Below are 20,760 nucleotides of genomic sequence, written 5' to 3' on the forward strand. Positions count from 1 at the left end.
ATATGCACCACACGTCTGGACGCTGCGAAAGCTCTCTCGCTATTCAGCTCAATTTTATGATTCGTGCGATTCCTGTGAGATTCCTTCTCGTCCGCAGTTCGTCGACCAGTTCAATGGCGTGAAAGTTAATTGGATCCATGGAGCTGCCATCAGCGCTCTGCAGAATCCCAGAGACCCGTACTCGAGTTATGTGCTGTGAAATGTCTGATCCATCTGTGTCCGTGTGTCCGATGGGGGAAAGAAACGTGTGTATTCACGGATATATTCACTTAGAACGCGAGGCTGAAAATCCCACCCGATTATTGATGTGCCCCCTACGATACCTATCCTTGTTAAGAAAGCGGTCCCTGCTCCCTTTCAAAGGGCTCGTCATTCTTGCTACGAACGGGAAAGATTCAGGGAAGCTGAGGAATTCTGGGTCCCCGCGAGGCTACCCGGACTAGGTTCAGATGGAGAGGACTCAGATGGAGAATCTCAGACTTCCCAGTCCCATTGATAACTTTTAATTTGGATCCGGTCTGACATGCAATGGATGCGTGAACATACGGCCAACCCCGAACAAGCCAAACGTATCCTTGCGGGAATCTATGAACTCGAGTCGAAATGTGAAGCTCCAGGGTGATGATGACGAAATCACTTGAGCCTACGTCGCGTGAACAGCCGTGGACCTCTCCGCGACGTGACCGGAGGAGGTCTCTTGAAGTCCTCCCGACGCCAGAACTTGCAACAGCTCGAAGCTCGTAATGAACGGAAGCGCGAAATCTTGTTCCGACAACGAGACAGCGAATGAATTAGAAGTTCACCGAGAAAGCAGATCGTTGCAGAGAGTGAGGCTGTCGAGAGGATCGTGAGCGGAAAATCGCTTCCGCCTCTCTTCCGATCCAGCGGATCCGAATCCGAGTCGAAAAAACCTTGGAGTATCTTTTTGTTCGCCTCGCTCTGCGGACCACAACATTTGAACGATCTCGCGATGCGCGATTTTGCGTGTTGAGAAAGCACACGTTCTGCTTTCCGGTCGGGGGCGCTATTGAGGTCGTATCTGAGCATTATGTAGGCGTATTCGTTCCACTCGGCAGTATCCACGTTCGAGATAAGGACTCTAACGGTCACGATGCCTGCCGTGGTCAAGGTCTTGAAGCGGCCGAGCGCTTCAGGGAAGAAACTCGATCGTCGATAGGTATGCTGCAGTTGTGTGCGATACATGTTATCGAAGCTGAAGAAACTTCGGATCTGATCGACCTCGAAGGGCGAGCCGCAAACAATCGTCTCGATCGATCGTAGTTTCCGACGACGGAATACGTCCGTGAAGGCATTCCATAAAGCGAACGTCGGAAGTACGGTAAAATTCCTGAGGAGTTCGGCCGACTTCGAAGGATCATAGACATTGCTCGAGAGTCCTTCATCCGTGCAATCTAGAATTCGTGCGAGCCGCGCCCCATTCGGTGCACTGATGACCGAAGTCATATCGTCGACGAGGATCAGCGTGAAGAACATGTTCGCCAGCACCCACGTGAACAGTGCCATCGCCACGCGGTTTTTCATTTTCCGACAACATCCCTCCGATGTCGAAAGTCCACAGACGAGGGCAAGGAAGGACTCGCTGAACGATGTGTCGCTCAGGAGCCAGATCGATGCTCCGAGGAGACTCATGATGCTCAGGCTAAATCCGTTCAGCACGTGGCCTCGAAATCCGGAGGAAGGAACTTCCGTATCGAATCCGAAGGCGACGACGTCATTGTCCACGAGGAATGGAAGCTTGTGTGGCTCGTTGACTCGGAACTCTTGGAAGGTATATTTTTGAGATTTGTTCATGCAGGGCTCGAAATCGGTATGCACAGGCACGAGCACTGGGTACGGATATGGCTTACTGAACCTCATGTTCCGAATATTCTGCATCTTCGACGGTACGTGAGGGCACGCTCCTCTGCTGTCACTCGCAATCCACTCAGAGATGCATGCCTTGATCGATGATGATTTTTCGATCTTCTCTAAATTCATCTCAAAGCCGAAAGGCAACTTCAAGACAGACCTCCTCGTACAGGAAACTTTCGGAGACGCCTCATTGTAAGTGGCGGCCTTGACGTGGATTATCCGTTTGTAATCGTTTGAGGACAACTCCAGCTGCTCTTCAGTTCCCGATGCTGAGACAGAGTCTCCGCTGATGACGACCAACAAGTCTTCAGCATCTTTGTGACGAATCACCTTCGAGTTGGAGAGCAAGGCGAACTGAAGACGGTCTCTCTTGAATCGCAGACCCGTGAATCTGTTACAGAAGAAAACTACTCTATGCACGTCTCGACGTCTTGCGTTGTAGGAGAAACTGTCATCCAACATGAAGTTCTTCAAGTTCCTCGTCAAACTCAAGTGCACGGAGACCTCGAACCAGGTTCTGAGTTGGCAATCCACAAACTCGATGAGAATTTTCTCTCTCTCCGCGACCTTCTCGATCTGGCCGATCGCGGAAGAGACGATTTTCTCCTCCGTTTCATCGGCCTCGAGTGTCGACTCCAAACCTGAGAAAGTCACCGTCCTTGTGATCGTTGTCCGGGAAGAGCGCGGTAGCAGACTCTCTCGTCTCAGACTTATGTAGGTCAAAGTGACCGCTGCCACGAAACAAATTCCGGAGCAGAAGTACCTCATCTTGTGCTCGAGTTCCCTGAAGGACTTCATGAGTTCGGCGACTAAAATTGAGAGTTCTTCGAATTAAAACACAGAAGTCCCCTACGTGCGATCCTCGCTACGGAAGAGTGAACTCTGAGAGGGGAGTCCGACGTGACGCTTCCGAAATGAATGTATTTACCGCCATGGAAACGCGAGTATTTCCTTGAAAAATTCATCAAGGGAATCAATGAGTCTCCGTGCCGAGGAGGAGACTCACTCCCTTTCGAGAACAACGGCGGAATATCAGTACGAACTTCAAGCGGACACCAGGGAAACTCACCAAGACAGGTGCCGCTTCGGTGGGGACTTCCCTCAACTTTATTCGCGACAAGTGTGCAGGCATGGCCGAAAGTTATCTTTCATACAGCGAAAATATCATATTCATTTTTTAGGAGCTGAATTGATTGGTAAAATTAGACCTTACTGAATATAATATGTCTGAGCAAAACTCATAAAGCTTCCGGATTTTCTTCGGGGGACGGCCGGCATAGGACTGCCGAATTTCCAAGACTCCGTGGTACGTTAGACTTGATGCTCTAAGAGATGCATATAGTCGAGACTCTGGAATCAAAACTCCAAATCACGCGAGAACGCTGCCTATGGACAGTCTTACGGGGAGAATGGTCGTTCGCTGAAGCTTGAGATACCGTAATTTTTTCGGGTCCTCGTCCAGGTGACTCGATTCGAGCATAACAGGTCGAAAGGGTGTTTCTGAGATTCTTGCAGACATTTCAGCACTCACGCCTAGCGTCGTTCCTAATGCTATGGAAAGGTTCAGAGTCACGCGAATCGGGCTCGATACCACGTGGTTGTGAGAGAAGAAAACCAACACAGTGCAATATGCCAGGCTCCCCCTACGTTACTATTGCTTGGGATTCGTGTCCCTTCCGGAATCTACCATTGAGGCCTTATGATTATTCCGGGTTCCGGCCGCGTTGAATACTTCAGCAGAAGGTCTTCAAGATACGTAAAAGGTCTTCAAGATTTACGTTTTAAAAGCTCCTATTCCGACGGCGAGGCGACGTGGCATCGTTTTTTTTCTTTTTACTCTTTCCAACATGAGGTGCTTTTTCGGGTCTGTTCCTCCTAAGTCGAGGAAATTCTGCGAGTATGCCGTATTTGCGACACCGAGAGATTTTCTCGGAGATCCGACCTGACTCCTGGTGCGGTGTAGCCATGACCACACCCGAGGTGAATACGATCACTCCGAGGACCGAGGCAGGTCGAGCTTCAGGCTGTCCGAAGGCTTGACCAGAGCCTCCGAAGTATCGATAGCCGCGGAGCTCTCTGTCTTGCGATCAAACGACCCCCTAGTCCAGTGGTTCTCAAACTGGGTTCCACGGACCGATTCCGGGGTTCCACAATTATCTGTCTCGTGGAACCCCAGGGTTCCGCGAGCACTTTTGGCACTTTCGGTAGCATTCAGAAAAGTCGCCATGAAGCATCTGATCCTTCGAATTCGAAGCCTTCAGGGGATCATCTCCGATACCGGATCCACACCGGGCTCGAGACTCCTTTTCAGACCTTAGTTTACCGGTCGTGGCCCGAATCAAGTCGGCAGCTCGATGCAGATCGTCATGCGAGAGCATCTCCCAGCGTGTCTCGCGTTCTTTCACAAATGACGTGCTGCTTTAGGTTCTCAGGCTCGCGGCTTCGACGACCCGTCCGAATCAGCTGCTCGACTGTGATCCATTCGCTAAATGTTTTCATCCGTTCCAAACGAACTTCCCCTCCTGTGGATCTTGGAAAAATGATTCGAAAATGCTTGAGATTGCCAGGTCTCGGATCGGCTCGAAGCACAATCGAGCTGTCGACGCACGAATCCAGCCTCTCGGAAGAAGGACGAGCGCCGACCGAGCCGCCGAGATTGCATCGAGAATACAGGGTCATCCGTCGCATTGATGTGTTCCGTTGCCAGAACAAAATTATCCGACAGCATATTCATACACTGCATAACATAAATCAGCTCCCGACGTTGACGACTAATAAAATTGGGAATTGTCTTTCTCCCCGGAATAAATAACCACCGAGGAAAAAATTTTTGAGAGTTTGAGAACCACTGCCCTAGTCCATTGACACAATCCGCGGAATTCAGATGCCTATAATGAACGAGGACGCTCCTGAGTGTTCCCCTGGCAGGAACGAGAGATAAAATGGATGAGTTTCTCCACAAAGTGACAGATGATGGCGGCGGAGGAGGCGATCGTTAGAACTTTCAGCGGGAACTCGATTTTGCTGCTTTCCCGATCGCGCCGTACCGATTCAACGGCCTCGACGGTCCTTAGGAACTCTTGGTCAGCTTTTCCCCTATCGCTGCAGCACTTGAACTTTTTTTCCAAATCTGCTTTCGAGTCTTTCGAATGCTTATGCTCCGCTTTCCGCTGGGCCGCGGTATTGAGGTCGTATCTCAGCAAAATGTAGGCGTATTCGTTCGATTCGATGGTGTCCACATTAGAAGCGACGACTCTCACCGTTTGGACACCGGTCTTGGTCAGGGTTTTGAAGCGGCCGGTGTACGCCGGTAGGAAACTCCGTCTCCGATGGGTATTATTCAGTTGAACGCGATACATATTATCGAAACCGAAGAAACTGCGCATCCGATTGATTTCAAAGTTCGAGCCGCATATAACCATCCCGACCGTTGGGAGCCGTCGACGTAGGTCCTTGTCAATGAAGGAATTCCACACGGAAGGCGTCTGAATTATGAGATACATTCTCTCAAATACGGCCGAGTCGGCATGATCGTGTACGCTCAGATTGAAAACACCACCGGAGCAATCTCGGAGTCGGGAAACCCGCGTTCCACCTGGTACGCTGATGATCGATGTCATGTCGTCGACTAGAATCTGCGTGAAGAACATGTTTGCCAGGACCCACGTGAAAAGCGCAATTGGAACGCGATTCCTCATTCTCTCGGAACATTCGTCCGATGTCGAGAGTCCACAGACGAGGACAAGTAAGGACTCGCTGAACGATGTGTCGCTCAGCAGCCAAATCGATGCTCCGAGAAGACTCATGATGCTCAGGGTGAATTTGTTCACCACGTGTCCTCGCAGTCCGGATCGAGGAGCGACCTTGTCGAATGCGTAAGCGACGACCTCATTGTCCACGAGGACTGGGAGTTTGTGAGGTGGATCGATCAGGAGATCGTAGAGCAGGTAGTGTTGAGATCTGTTCATGCACGGTTCGAAATCGGATTGAACGGGTACGACGAGCGGGTACGGAGACGGGTGGCCGTACTTCATGTTCCGGATGATTTGCATCTTCGATAGAAGATGGGGGCACGCTTTTCTCGTGTCGGTGGCAATCCACTCGGATACACATTTCTTGATCGATGATGATTTGTCGACCTTTTCAATATTCATCTTGAAACCGAAAGGTAACTTGGTAACAGATCTTTTGCTGCAGGGAACGGCACGAGTCGCTGCTTCGTGACGGGAGGCGTTGACGTGTATTATTCGTTTGAAATCGTTCGAGGAGACTTCCAGCTGCGCCTCGGTCTGCGTTGTTGAGACAGAACCTCTGCTCATCACGACGAACAAGTCCTTAGCTTCTGTGGGCTGGAGCACCTTAGAGGTTGCGACCATTGCGAAAAGCGACCGTTGATATTGGGTTTCGGAATTCGTGAAATTGACACAGAGGAAAACCACTCTCTTGACGCCCGTTCGTCTCGCGTCGTAGGAGAAATCGTCGTTGACAATGAAGTTCTCGAAGTTTCTCGTCAAAGTCAGGTGCAAGGAGACTTCGAACCATGCTTTGAGATGGCAATCCACGAGCTCGATGAGAACATTGCTTCTCTCCGCGACCTTGTCGACTTCGCTCATGGCGGAAAAAACGATCTGCTCTTCGGCCTCAGAAGCTTCATACTTCGATTCGGAAGTTCCGAATTTGGTCGTACTGCTTAATACTTGCTTCGAATTTTTCTGTCGCAAGCTTTCCCCGTCCATCTTATTATGAGTTAGGATGAGTGCTGCCACGCAACAAACGCCACAGCCCAAATACCTCAACTTGCGCTTTGTTTTTCTGAAGAACTCCATGTCACGGCGCCTCGAAGCCCAGGGATTAAGCTCACCGGTTCATCCTGCGGTATTATCATCCACAGAGACCGAAGCTTCACAAGAGAGGCCGACGTGTGATTTTCGGGCCAGATGTCGCTACGCACCGATGAAAGCGCGTGCATATCGCTTGAAAAATTCATCAGAGCAATCAATGAAACTTCCTTCGTGCTGAGAAATAATTGATTTAGGCCTCTTAGCATGGTTCGGATAGAAGGGACGAATTCCCTCGATGCGCTCGACACCTCGGCGAGAATATTCCTCGTACCTCCACGCGATGAATATCTGGGGATGCTCGACCGTATTTTTTAAACGTCACAGGAGACATCTGTCATTATTCGTATGCCCTTTCACAGATATCCGTCCTCCAGGTTCAGTGTGGGAGTGGGCTGGAAGTGGTCGTCGGCCCAGGCTGCTGAGTCTTCAAAACTCCGAGCAGCGTCAGAGAAACAGCTTCATGCGCCTTATCGAGATGCTGGACCGACCTTGAATCATCCCTGAGAACAGCCCCATAGCCTCCATTAATCGATGACTTCACTTCCATTGACGAAGTGAACTGCGTGAGACGGCCTAATCTGAAAATCAAGCTTAAGGCATTAAGAAAAACGCGCTCCCCTAACTTTGTGGATTTTTTTGGCCTGTCTGCTTTCTCTCCTCATCTCTGTATATAATGTTCCGTCTGACACCGCAGTACGTCGGATGAAAGAATTCCAATCGGGCTATCCGGAACTCGAAGACGTGCAAGATACATCACAGGCGAGCAGATCGGTTCTAGAGTATTTGAGGGGAGTTCGCGGAATTCGTTTTCGATGCTGGGAGGGAAAAGTCCTACCGTTTGCTCCCATCCCCGAAGCCTGGAGAGGGCTCTCGGTGGGGGCGTTCACATCATCCTCTTGGTAAGGGGCTAAAACAACTCGATTTCGACGGTTCAGTCATTAGCATTATTTATACCTAGTTTCGTCGGAAAGCATCCGCCTGAAATACCGGGGAGAAGCAGCAGGAAGAGTTACTGAGATCTTTATTCTCCTCCCCAGACAATGGGACGCTGGGAGAATGTGATGGTCGAAGACTCCTCCAGAGTTGAGTGCCAGAAAGCGAACCGCGTTCAGTCTATGCAAGTATTCGAGCAAGTCATTTCTCATCACATGTCGGTTAATGGGGAATGAAAGGATCTCAAGGAGGGGGGGGGGAACGACACTCGATATGTCCCTTGGTCAGGTCGAATCCGATCAGAGATCGTAAGTGTCACTCCCAACCAGAATAGAGAAAATGAATTTTCATTTATTAATTTGTAGTCCGAGCATCATGCAATGGCAAACCTGTTGGCGAAATCCATCGTTTCAGTCTTGACCCCTCCGACCTCCCCGTCATTGAGTCGTCCATCAGTCGCAAACAACCCTCAACACTTGGATAGGCCGCAGACGAAAAGTTTCAAGGATGCATATTCAATCGATCGTCAGCCTCAGAGAAGAGGCTCTGTATCCTCGCAATACATATGCTTCATTGATGTGTCTTCGTCTCTCCAGCCTCACGTGCGGTGTAGCTACGAATACACCCGAACTGAATCAAATCACTTCGAGGGTCGAGACGCGTCAGGCTCCACTCTATCTGAGGTCGAGAGACATCACTTGGGCCTCCGACGAATGAATAGACTGGGAGCCCTCTGTAGCGCAACTGAACGACGCCTCGTGGTCCACAGATAAAGTCTGCGGAATTTCGGCGCTCCTAATGAGCGAGAACACTCCTGGAGACTCTTTGAGCGGAAACGAGGGGCAGTATGGACGAGAAATTCAGCGACTAAGAAGATCATTCCGGCGAATGATGAGGCGATCACCAAAAATTTAAAGGTGGATGTTAAGCCGCTCTCGCCCGAGGCCGGATCGCCTGGTCCCGACTCGACGGTCTCAAGCGTCTCGCGGAAGTCTTTTCCGACATTGCTTCTATCGCTACAGCAATTGAAGGTCCGCTTGATAAAACCTATGCTCTCTTTCGAATGCCTATGCTCCTTTCCCCGCCTGGACGCGCGATCGATAGCGAATCTTAGAAATATGCTGGCGTATTCGTTGGACTCGATGATATCAATATTCGAAGCGATGACTCTGACAGTTTGCAGGCCTCTCTTGGTCGGGGTTCTGAAGCGACCGAGGGTTTCTGGGACAAAATACATTTTCCGATTGGTTTCAATCAATCGAATGCGATACATGTTACTGAAACCGAAGAAATTACGAATCTGATTGACTTCAAAACTTGATCCGCAAATGATCACCCCGGACGATCGGAAAAACCAATGGTATTTTTTGTGCATGAGGGAATGCCAAAAAACAGGGGTCTGCATTGTAGTATGAGCTCTCCTAGGCTCGACCGCGTCGGAGTTCTCATATTCGAAAAATTCTGACGCGCAGCTTGGGATCAGTGGAACCCTTTCACTACTCGGTACGCTGATAATCGAAGTCATGTCGTCGACTAGAATTTGCGTGAAGAACATGTTTGCCAGGACCCACATGGAGAGCGCAATCGGAACGCGGCTCCTCATTTTCCTGGCACATTCTCTAGATGTCGAGATTCCACAGACGAGGACAAGGAAACACTCGCTGAACGACGTGTCGCTCAGGAGCCAGATTGATGCTCCGAGAAGACTCATGATGCTTAGGGTGAATTTGTTCACCACGTGTCCTCGAGTGCCGGATAGAGGGACGTCCCTATCGAACCCGTAAGCGACGACATCATTGTCCGCGACGACAGGTAGTCTGTGTAGAGTATTGACTACGGGATTCGAAATTCTGAATAACTGGGATTTGTTCATGCACGGCTCTACATCGGTCCTAATGGGCACGCTGTCCAGGTACGGTTTTTGCCTGCCGCTCTTAATGTTCCGAATTATTTGCATCTTCGACAGAAGATGGGGGCACGCTTCCCTCGTATCGGTCGCGATCCACTCAGAGACGCATTTTTTGATCGATGATGATTTGTCGACGTTCTCGATGTTCATTTTGAAACCGAAAGGTAATTTTGTGACGGACCTTCTGCCGCAGGGAACGACCCGAGACGCCGCATTGTGACGGGAGGCGTTGACGTGTATCACCCGTTTATAATCGTTCGAGGAAAACTCCAGCTCCGATTCAATCTCTGACGTCGAGATAGAGTTCTTGCTGATAACAATCAGTAGGTCGTTGACGATCGTATTTCCGAGTGTCTGCGGAGATTTTAATGTTGGGAAGGTCGCACGTGCAAGTGGACTATTCAAGTCCGTGAAATCGACACAGAGGAAAACCACCCTGTGGGTGGCCTGATGTCGGCGTCGTGCTTCGTGGGGGAAATCGTCGTCCCAAACGAAGTTATGGAAGTCCCTTGTCAAAGTAAGGTGTGAGGACACTTCGAACCATGTTTTGAGGCGGCAATCCACGAGCTCGATGATAAGATTGCTTCTCTCCGCGACCTTCTCGATTTCGCTCATTGCGAAGAAAACTATCTTCTCTTCGGCCTCAGAAGCCTCATACTTCGATTCGGAGTACCTGGGTCTCCATGCTCTGCCGATCTTTTGATTGGGATTCCTCATTCGCAGGCTCTTCCCTCTCAGATCCATCTGGAGAAAAGTCAGAATAAGGGCTGCCAGACAGCAAATGCCGCAACCGGAGTACCTCATCCTGCGCTTACTTCTCAGGAGCTCCATATCACGGTCTTCTGAGCCACAGAGCTCAAGCTCACCGGTTCCTCCCACGGGATTCTCACCTCGAGAGACTGGAGCCTCACAGGAGAGTCCGACGTGTAAGTTCCGGACTGAGCGTCGCTTCGCAGCCATGGGAACACACACATCTTGCTTGAAAAATTCATCACAGGAATCAATCAGACTCCTCCTGTGCTTGCGGACTTACTCAGCTGGTCTCGGGAACAAGAGCCGAATGACACGAGTTTTCGATTGCCTTGATGATTGTGTCGAATCGGCAGGAATATACCCCGGAGTTCCGAGCGATGGATTCAGGACCGGTCCAATTCAAGCGGCGAAAATAATGAGGATATTCCCGGCAGCCGAATCGATTCTCGATTGAAAGTCATGCTCGAGCCTATGATCCCATTCTGGGTATCAATGTCATATCCCGCTAAGCGAGAAGACTTTGATCAAAGCGGAACCTCCTCGATGAGGCATCGGGGAGTTCCTCATAATGCTTTCCAGCAGATTTCTCCGGTTTCGAGCCCTGTATTCGAATTATCGTCAGACTATCGTGCTCCGAAAAGTTCCCCAAGGTCGCTATTTTCGATCGACACCAGCCAAGGAACCATCAACAGGTCGTTCACTCAAGTCGGAGACCGGATCCAGAGAGATTTCTGATTTAGACATAGGTACTCGAAGAACTGAGTCTCAGACCTCGGTCAAGGAGCCGGGATGTCGATCTTCACCACCGTCGAATATGCAGGGTATCTGAATGGGATTCAGCGGGCGCGCTCTCATGGGTGAAATTGAGAAGCATGGGACACTTCAACCTAATTGCGCGGGCTAGCTCGGGAGCCGGAATGATTTGTCATGCTGATTCTGAACTCCTGATATGGCTGAACTTTCGAGAATCGAAAACCCACATTCATGAGTGTATCCCCGACTTCTTGCGCGACCGAGTTCCCAGATAGGAGGTCTCGCCTACCCGTCGGCCTGATCCGAACTACGTATGTACATCATTGAGTCAGCAGGCTTCAGCCCGGTGTGTTGTCGAGGAGCATTGAGATTGACTCACATCGCCGTCAGTGTCACCCATGTTACCGGAGGAAAGTAGCCGTTCGACTACGACCCGTCGGAGAGCCTCCTCCGAATGCAGCAAGGATCATCGTCAGGATCGCTCCTCTCCTACTCGAAACTAGGCTACGCAGTCGCCCTCTTCTGGAGTTCGTTTGCTGTGGATCTCTATAGACGAGAACGGGATTCCCACAGGCTCCTGAGGACTTTCTTTTTACTTAAGGGAGGCTCCCCGAAGGAGCGGCGTACCTCTGTTCCCGAAAATCGCATGTCCAATGGTGTGGTACTTTCGTGGTACTCTTTCGGTGCCGTGCTCGATTGTTTAGTGGCCATCTTTCTTTTCGAGCTTCGGAAGGGAGCCACGTGCTAGGCATCCGGAGAAAATTTGAAAAAGGTGTGTTTTTCCCGCTTTATACGCTCGTTTTCACTGATTCCTAACCCGGGGTAGGAGAACGACTCACAATTGTCAGTCAGGATCTCTCCCGCACCGATTCGAGGCACCTATCGGTGTTTTCCCTCGTTGGTTGAACCCGGTCTTCGTCGGCGAGGCGGATCGTTCCAACTGATTATTTGCGACGTCCCGCAATGCGGCTCCTCGTGAAAATGAATTGAGGTAGCGGGTTTCTTTTGCGATGCGGCGTGGAATCTATTTCCAAAGAGAGACGGTGATGATTGTACGGCGGTCCCGTGATATTTTGACTTTTGAATCATGCGGTCGTTGCGACAGCTTCGTATGGTGGTAACCCTTGTAATCCGTAAGTGTGTTTAGACGAATTATTGACGAGCCGCAGAAATCCAGAACAGCAGGAAATAACATCCGGTCCCGTTCCAGATGCCGGAACTTCGGAAGAATCCTCGTCGTAAGACGAGACGTCTCCGTGGCCACGTTTCACATGGACATGGTCGTATCGGCAAGCACAGGAAGCACCCCGGAGGTCGCGGAAACGCTGGTGGACAACATCACCACAGGTACGTCGAGTCGATGCCGCGAGTGTATGGAAAGATGTCCGACGATCGACGTCCACCGTGCTATCGATGGCGGCGGGGCTCGATTTATGATACTCGACCGGAATGAACACTGAAATCACCCGAACCCCTCCCTCCTTGCAGAATCATGTTCGACAAATACCATCCCGGATATTTCGGGAAGGTCGGCATGAGGAACTTCCATGTTCGCAAGAACCACTACTACCAACCGACGATCAATGTTGATCTCCTGTGGTCCTTGGTCGAGCGAAAGACGAAGGAAACCCTCCTGGACTCGGCCAAGAACAAGGATAAGAAAGCCCCTGTCATCGACGTTGTACAACACGGCTTCTTCAAGGTTCTCGGCAAGGGTTTCTTGCCCCAGAGCCCGGTGATCGTGAAGGCGAGATGGTTCTCGAAGCGAGCCGAACAGAAAATTAAGGAGGCAGGAGGTGCCTGCATTCTCACCGCCTAAATAAAAGCCTGGTGGTTTCGGAACTTTGCGTCTTCCCTTCCATGAGAATTCTCCCATCGACTCACCGTCGTTACTATCCACTGCTTGACGCGAGTTTGGATACGGTAGTTGAGGGGAGGGATTCCTTCATCTGAAGATGTTCAAAGAGCCCCCTATGACCCGGAGGGCCTCCAGTCGCTTTCCTAGCGGTAATAAATCAGCGAGGTCGCAGATCCTCGGCCATAATCCGACTCGACTGCCGATGGCTGGGGGATTCCTCTTTCCAGATAGCTCTTGTCGACAGTCTCTTGGATGGCTTCAAGAAGGGTAGCTTCTCGGGCTCGGGGTCTTGAAGTTTTCGGGAGGGGGCGGGAGAAGCCCCAGAGAGCTCTAGGTTTGAATTCGGGGACTGGGATGGTTGTTCACAGGCGGTTCGCCGGACCCGGTTTTTTTTGCGACGCGAGTCTCAATACGAAATTAAAGCGCGAGCTCTTCATTCCAGATGTCATCGTCGCATCCCATAAATCGACGGATTCTACAAGTCCGGCACCTTCCGAGAGCATTCACCGAGACTCAATCCACAGCTCTCCTGAAGGGACACGGAGCTCATACAGTCACTTTTCAGAGGAAAAGCGTTTTCGCATTTTTCGACAGCGAGGCATCTGCTCGCCAAGCCATGCAGGCTTTACATCAACTTCATCTGAACGAATCGGTGCTATTAGTGACATTCGCCCGCGCAAATTATCCTTCTCTGCCTCTCTTGCCTCCGGTTCTCGGTCAGCAGCAGGTGCCGAGCGAAGAAGGAATGATCCGCAAGCTTCACGCAATCGCTCCTCATTTGAATTTCAATTATATTCTGAATCCAATGGTGAAGTACAAATACCCTCCGATAAACGACACGATACTGGCCAACATCTGCGAAGCCTTGCGAGACAACTCAAACTTCTACACCCAAGTCCTACATCTCATGAACAAGATGTGTATACCACCCCCGTTCCGACGGAAGGCGGTGCCGAGCCGAGTTTTCCAGAGATCGTCACGTGACACGTACACGCAAATCACTTCGGACTCAGAATCTGATCTCTCAGATGCCGAGAACGTCCCACGGAGAGCTAAGCGGAGAGCCCGGGTCGGAACAGCTGCTCTCGAGATGAAACCGATTCGGAAACCGAAAACCGATATCCCGATTGGTAAGCTTCTACCGGAAAGCTCCCCGATGGACGTCAGCCTATGCTTCGAGTCTCCCCAAATACGCAGACTTGAAATTGTTCCCATCCATTCCGTCGGTCATGGCCATGCGGAGCTGGACCCGGCTCCAGGAGAAGGATTCGGTCGGATCGATCCACCACAGCCAGAAGAAGGAACGCCCGAAATTCTTCCGAAATTCGACTTTGTGTCCGCTGAATTCCGCGACGTGGGGACCATGGAGCGACTCTCGATCAAGGACAGCATCGATCATGCGGCTTTCCGAAACTACGAAGAAGGAGACGTCTGTGTTCGTTTGTACCTGAAAAACCTTCATAAGTCCACCACCGAAGAAGAACTCTTCAGCGTATTCGGACAGTTCGTCCCGGACAACGATGCCGAAAGAGCCATCTTCGACATCAAACTCATGAAGTCCGGCCGAATGAGGGGCCAAGCATTTGTCACATACGGGTCTGTACCAGCCGCTGAGAGAGCTCTCGAACTCACAAACCGAGTTATCCTGAACGGCAAACCGATGTCAGTACAATTCGCGAAAGCGGCTCGCGTTGAAAGTTGAGGGCTGAAATTTGAGGAGAGGGACCTCTCAGACTTCGGCTTACGGACGGAAGAGCTGTGAGGCGCGCGCCTGCAAGTCCTCGTGCCGTTGTGCTCCTCAAGGTGTGATACTTCTTCCCAGGATCCGTCTCCGGGAGCAATATCTGAGCAGTGGTCCCCGAACTCTGCAATTTCGCTGTCAAGGCCGGAAGATGTCCATGTATGACCAGCTTCTCCCACCAGCAGAAGAATGTTCGCGTTCGAAGAGACTTTCTGGCCGGCGAGAGGGGACTTCTTTATCTCAATGGCTGAGAGACACGGCCTCGTGATTCTCATCCGGGGAAGCATGCTCGTCCAATGATACGATCGGGTTTTGTACAAATATCGAACAACTCATTACATTTGAGTCCCCAGCGCCATCGATAGTCGGAGAATCGCCGAGTTTTTCGGCACGTCATTGATTTTTCTCGTGAAAATTGAAGTACCCTCCCTCATCCGTGCGAATAAATGATCGTTATGGTTATGATTACGGTAATAATTGATCCTCGCTAACGTCTACACGTTCTCGTTTGAGCGGAAGATCTTGATCAATATAGGAATGGCAGAAGTCTGGCGTATACGAATTTGGCACCAAAATTCAGCGATGGAAACATAGCCGAGGCGGGTAGGGGCTCTCCGCTCACGAGTACGAAACAGTTGGGTGGGCTCCGGAATCGGAGGATCGACTGAGTCGGTCGCTGGGAGTTATTACGAGCTATCCATCGTCAGATTGACAGAAATCTCCCCGAATGACGGGTGATTGTCGAGAGAGTCTTCCGATCCTGGGCACTTCGCGGACGAATTTCCGGTTTGAGATACGATCGGATGCCTCATCCCCTTCCCAGCCTCTTCAGAACAGCTGAAACCGCTGATTCGGTACGATCGGAGCTCCTTTCGACCTATCTCGCGATTGCAATCTAGCTCCGTCACAGGGACACGGGGTTCGGAAGAGGATCGATCTCGATAGCGATGCATGCATAGAGGGAGAGGGACCTGGACGGAGATAGTCTTGCCGAGAGGGACACGACTCATTCTCACTCAGATTGAACACAGAATCATCCTTTAAAGACTCAGTCAATAACACGCAACAGCACTTTATTGTGGCCGACATTCGCGGATCCAAAGAATGAGAACAAACTGATTCAATTTGCAAGTACCATGTTTATAGAAAATAGATGACTTCTCAGACATATTTATGGCATCGTTGACGCAACTGACCACAATAAGCCGAGAGGTTTAAATATAGCTTAGTTTTAATGGTAATCGTAACTGGTACCCCTACCCCTTGTGGTGAGTATCGAGCAAGCGCAGCACAGGAGTAGCAATCCGAAATCGGCCGACGCGGCGTTGGTATGCCGGCCAATGCCCATCGTCGGGGATAATGTCATCAACGTGAAGACGAACAGTCAAATCGGTTGAGTTCGACATTTTATTGGAACCTCGGATTAGCTTGTATCGTTCAATATACAAAACACTGCGTCATTTTTCTTCTTAAACGATACCACTCCTTGAGCCCTCGACTCCCACCAAGGTGGAAATTGTTCTTACATCTTGTCGAGATAATTGTCGAGCTCCGGAAGAGCCTCTTTGAGTCCCTTGCGTTTCCTCGTCTCCATGACGATCTGGTGGGGGCGAGATTTGCCGTCAAGGGGATCTCCGGGAAGGATCTGCCAGTGGTCGAATACGCACTGCGGGAAGGCCTGACCTCCGGTGTTGGAACGGAGATCGGCGGTGAAACCGAACGATTCATTTACGGGCAAGTAGGCCTTGACAATGAACATCGGTGTTCCGGCCACCTGAGACTCTTCGATAACGTGACCACGACGTCTGTTCAGCACACCGTAGATACCTCCGACAGCGTTCTCAGGGCACTGAACTTCAACAAGGTAGACGGGCTCCATGAGACGGGGCTGACCGGTCAACAGACAGGCGTAGAGGCAACGACGAGCGGTCGGAATGATCTGACCTCCACCACGATGGATGGCGTCGGCGTGAAGGGTCACGTCGTGGATGTTGAATCTCACACCGCGCATGTTTTCGTCGCAAAGGACCGACTCTTTCGTGGCCCACTGGAAACCAGCGACGACGGAATCCTTGATTTCGTTAAGGTATTGGACTCCCTTGGTGACGTCGACCAGGAGATTGGGTCCGGTACCCTCGGGACCGAAGGCCCAGATCTTTCGCGCTTCGGTCGTGTCCCACTCGTACTTCTCGACAAGGACACGGGCACGAGCTTTGAAGTCGTCACGAGGGTTGACATCTCCCTTGTCGATGTCGTCGGAGAGACCCTCGGCCATCGGGGTGGCCTTCATGAACAGACGGTTGTGTTTGTTGGGAGACTTCGATAAACAAGTGATGTCGGACTCTTCTGAAACCGATTCTCTGTAAGACACGACGGGATCGGTCTTCTTCAACGGGATTCCGGCGTGATCTTCTTCGAGATCCTTGAGACAGATCTCGAGATGCAGTTCTCCGGCACCGGCGACAATGTGTTCACCAGATTCTTCGATGATACATTGCACCTGTAGGGGAAAGGTCAAAAATAAGTTCGAGCCTGGAAGTCGGACACGAGGGAACGGTCAGCCGATCGGATAATGCATGCACGACGAAAGGAAACCAATGAATCGGTTGGCCCGGCTGGAATCGCTTACCATAGGATCGGACTTGGCGAGACGCTTGAGACCTTCGACGAGCTTGGGAAGATCAGCGGGGTTCTTGGGCTCGACAGCGACACGCACGACGGGGGACACGGAGAATTTCATGACACGCATGTTGTGGGAGTCCTTGAAAGTGGAAATAGTTCCGGTCTTGACCAAGAACTGATCGACTCCGACGAGACCGCAGATGTTGCCGCAAGGCACATCCTCGATAGGCTCGACGTAACGACCCATCATGAGCACGGTACGCTGAATGTTCTTCTCAGCGAGATCCTCTTTCTTTCCGTAGACGAAGTTGGGACCCATGATGCGCACTTTCTGGCCGGACGTGACCACTCCGGAGAACACACGACCGAAAGCGTAGAATCGACCCTTGTCGGAAGTCGGCACCATTTTCGAGACGTACATCATGAGGGGAGCCTCGGGGTTGCAGTCCTTGATTCCCTTGGCGGCTTCGTCGTCCTGAGGACCTTCGTACAGGAGTTCCATTCTGTAGCGCTGGGCAGTGATCGGCGACGGAAGATGGATGGTGATCATTTCGAACATGGCGTCTCCAGCGGGCAGCCAAGTTCTCATGACAACCTTGAGAAGGTCCTTTCCTTCCTTGTCCTTGTCTTCACCCTTCAGCTTGATGTTGAGCTTCTCGATCAAACGGGCGGCCTCCTCCTTCTTGTAGTTCATGATAGCGTCGAAGATCTTGTAGATCGGGTCCAGGACGAACATGGTGAACGCGCGCTTGTAGCCCTCGCCTTGGGTCTTGTTCCACTTCTTGGTCTGGGGGTTGTAGAAGTTCTCTCCCCACAGCTTGTTCATGAGCTTTTCGATGTCGATGTTGAATTTGCCAGAGTAGATCTCGGCGAACTGTTTCAGAGTGAAAGCCCATCCGTGGAGACCGGATCCGAAACCGACGGATCCCTTGGCGGGATCGACCTTCAGATCGCCCATGGGTCCAGTCTCGTCACCGTACGTCGAGATGATGACGTTGATGTTTTCGACGATACGCTGGAAACCCTGGTAAAGATCTTCGGCTTCGAGTTGCAGCGTCAGGAGGGCCAAGTCCATCTTGTTCATGAAAAGAACGGGCTTGATACGTTCGGCGATGGCTTGTCGGAGCACGGTTTCGGTTTGTACGCATACTCCGGAGACGCAGTCGACGACGACCAGAGCTCCATCGGTGACACGGAGAGCGGCCGTCACTTCAGAGGAGAAATCGACGTGCCCGGGTGAATCGATCAGATTGATCAAGAAACCCTTGATTCCCTTCTCGACTTGGTCTTCACCCTTGATGAAGGCGAGATCTTTCTCGGCCAACTCGAAGTACATCGACACAGCGCTGAAAAATAGAAATACCCAGCTATGAATTCACGTCGAGGATATCGGCTGAATATATATCGGCTTTCACGTTGCCCGGGCAGTAAGCACTCGGACGGGTAGAATGGAACAACGCGGTGAGCGCAAGGGATCGATAATAATAAGCAAGTCCACCGAATACAACGATGGGAAACTACGAGGAATACTCACGTCGACTTGATGGTAATACAACGCTCCTGCTCGTCCTTTCGAGTATCGGTGAAACGGGTCTCACCAGCCTTGGCGCCGGCGATGATACCGGCCTTCGACACGAGGGAATCGGTCAGGGTGGATTTGCCGTGATCTACGTGAGCAATCACGGACATGTTCCTGATGTTCTTTTTCTTATTCATGAGAGCACGAATCTCGTCGACCGTGAAGTTCACCTGGAGTTCATTGGGAGAGAATTAGGAAGTCGTCACTTGTTGACGTCTCCGATGAAAGCCGAGGTATTCGAGGATTCTACGCTGAACTGAACCCCGAACGGGATCCTGAATTCGGATTCAGCGTCTGGAGGATTAAACCCGAGGGAGAACTCGAGTACAGATCCGAGAGCGCAGAGGACATCTGGAGGAGGCTCAGGGAAGCTTCGGCTGCAGGAGGAAATCTCCGAATTCGCAATCAATTAGCCACGGGGGCGTGGAAATCAGGGCAGATATTCTTTTGTATCGAACTGTATCGGAAATGTCGGCGTTGTCAAATCATGAAATTGTCCGCCTCGCTATTCATGGACGCCATCTGGACAACCAGCTGACAGGTAATATATCCTCGTATAGAAGTTCATCGGGATCTACCCCGTTCACGATTATGGCATTTTCAAGCGTAGACCGGGACCGGGATTAGGAATCGTCGATGCCGCCGAGCGTCGATAGCAACGCCGGAACTGGAAGGTCCACAAGATGGTGAAACCACGTGCTTGGACCCTAGTTCGAAGAACCCTCCGTTATTCGCTCTCGAATCGTCCACAAGCGTTCGTCTCCGGTTCTGGTAGAATTCGATCGTCGTGACATCCATTTCCATCATTGTCATCGATGACAACAAGCCGTTGACGTGGCCGACTGACCACGGACTGTAATACAGCCGGCGGAATGAATGCCAACTGATAATCGCTGAGGACGTCAAACACGAAAACTACGACATCAACGCGTGTCGGAGCCTTAATTGGTGATTTCGACATTCGATCGAATATTGCTGCCGGAAAAGAGGGCAAATTTCTCTCCGGGCTCGATTGAATAAACCGATTTGGAATATATCCGGAGGTGGGTAGGATCTAAGCCTGCTCCGCCTCTCGGGAGAATTCGCCGAAACCCAGAGGAAATACGGGTCACCGAGCGGTGAAATAGGGTCTCGAAGGAGCCCACGAACGGGATTGAGGGAATTTTCGGTTCGATTGCTCACCATTTTGAAGGTTTTTCAGTGGTCCTGGGGCTCACTAAAAAATCTTCACTCGCACGATGGCGGTCTGCGATGAAAAGGAATCGACACACGCGACGATTGGTCAGCTTTAAGAGCTTTCGCTGTAACGCCACCAGGGGGCCAGGCGGCGAGGCGCCGTTTTCGAATTCATACCCCTGAAGCCCGCGCGCGGCGCTACCTTTCATTTCTGAGTGAGTCGATTTGACTGCGATTCGATCGATTTGCCCTCCTGATTGCCGAATTGCCGACCAGAGACAGGCGGAAATGGAAGCCATCCGCAAGGGACTCACGGGGTCAGAATCCAATATTTTTCGGAACGGACCGCAACACCGTGAACTCATGCAGGAATGGGCAAGGAGTGCGGGACTTTTGTTCCATCCGACGATACGATCCTTGATTGTCTCTGATCCGCATCAATGCTGCGGCTAGATCACCACGTTTCCCCTAGAATCACATCCGCGGGAATGCTGAACGCATTCAAAAATGGATTCTCTGTAGGGAAGCTTTCTGTGCGTTCGGGAGCGATTTCTTACAGAGTTCCCTGAGTGAGGCATCTGTTCGAATGAATGATACAGCGGTCTCGGCGGCTCCGCTCGCGGGTAGTCAGCTCAGCGTCGGATGTCCCCGTGGGTGATAGAAGACGACATTCGGGTATAGGAGACGCGATGACGTAGACGGCGAGTCGCAATGCGGGGGACG

The 20,760-nt window shown here is 51.2% G+C and overlaps 3 protein-coding genes across 4 annotated transcripts; 2 read left to right on the forward strand and 1 right to left on the reverse strand.

The window, feature by feature from the left end:
- Nucleotides 1-11,640: 11,640 nt before the first annotated feature.
- Nucleotides 11,641-12,898, forward strand: RpL27A (ribosomal protein L27A). 2 transcript variants are annotated; one of them, XM_003744061.2, is made up of 3 exons: nt 11,641-11,833; nt 12,272-12,408; nt 12,550-12,898. In XM_003744061.2, exons 2-3 carry the CDS (start codon nt 12,272-12,274, stop codon nt 12,878-12,880), a joined length of 468 nt encoding a protein of 155 aa, XP_003744109.1. In that variant the 5' UTR covers nt 11,641-11,833; the 3' UTR covers nt 12,881-12,898. The 2 variants fall into 2 exon arrangements, with proteins under 2 accessions (XP_003744109.1, XP_018495345.1); XM_018639829.1 differs by lacking the exon at nt 11,641-11,833 and adding an exon at nt 12,147-12,194.
- Nucleotides 12,899-13,361: 463 nt separating this feature from the next.
- On the forward strand, nt 13,362-14,621 carry LOC100903706 (RNA-binding region-containing protein 3). The gene has a single exon (XM_003744081.2). The coding sequence runs from the start codon at nt 13,362-13,364 to the stop codon at nt 14,619-14,621; it is 1,260 nt and encodes a 419-aa protein (XP_003744129.2).
- Nucleotides 14,622-15,782: 1,161 nt separating this feature from the next.
- On the reverse strand, nt 15,783-20,134 carry eEF2 (eukaryotic translation elongation factor 2). The gene is made up of 4 exons (XM_003744062.2): nt 20,044-20,134; nt 18,817-19,031; nt 17,290-18,628; nt 15,783-17,160 (listed from the first exon to the last, which is right to left on the reverse strand). Exons 1-4 carry the CDS (start codon nt 20,044-20,046, stop codon nt 16,183-16,185), a joined length of 2,535 nt encoding a protein of 844 aa, XP_003744110.1. The 5' UTR covers nt 20,047-20,134; the 3' UTR covers nt 15,783-16,182.
- Between the last annotated feature and the right edge of the window lie 626 nt (nt 20,135-20,760).

This window comes from Galendromus occidentalis, unplaced genomic scaffold (assembly GCF_000255335.2).
Source record: "Galendromus occidentalis unplaced genomic scaffold, Mocc_1.1 scf7180000077459, whole genome shotgun sequence".
NCBI classification, from domain to species: Eukaryota; Metazoa; Arthropoda; class Arachnida; order Mesostigmata; family Phytoseiidae; genus Galendromus; species Galendromus occidentalis.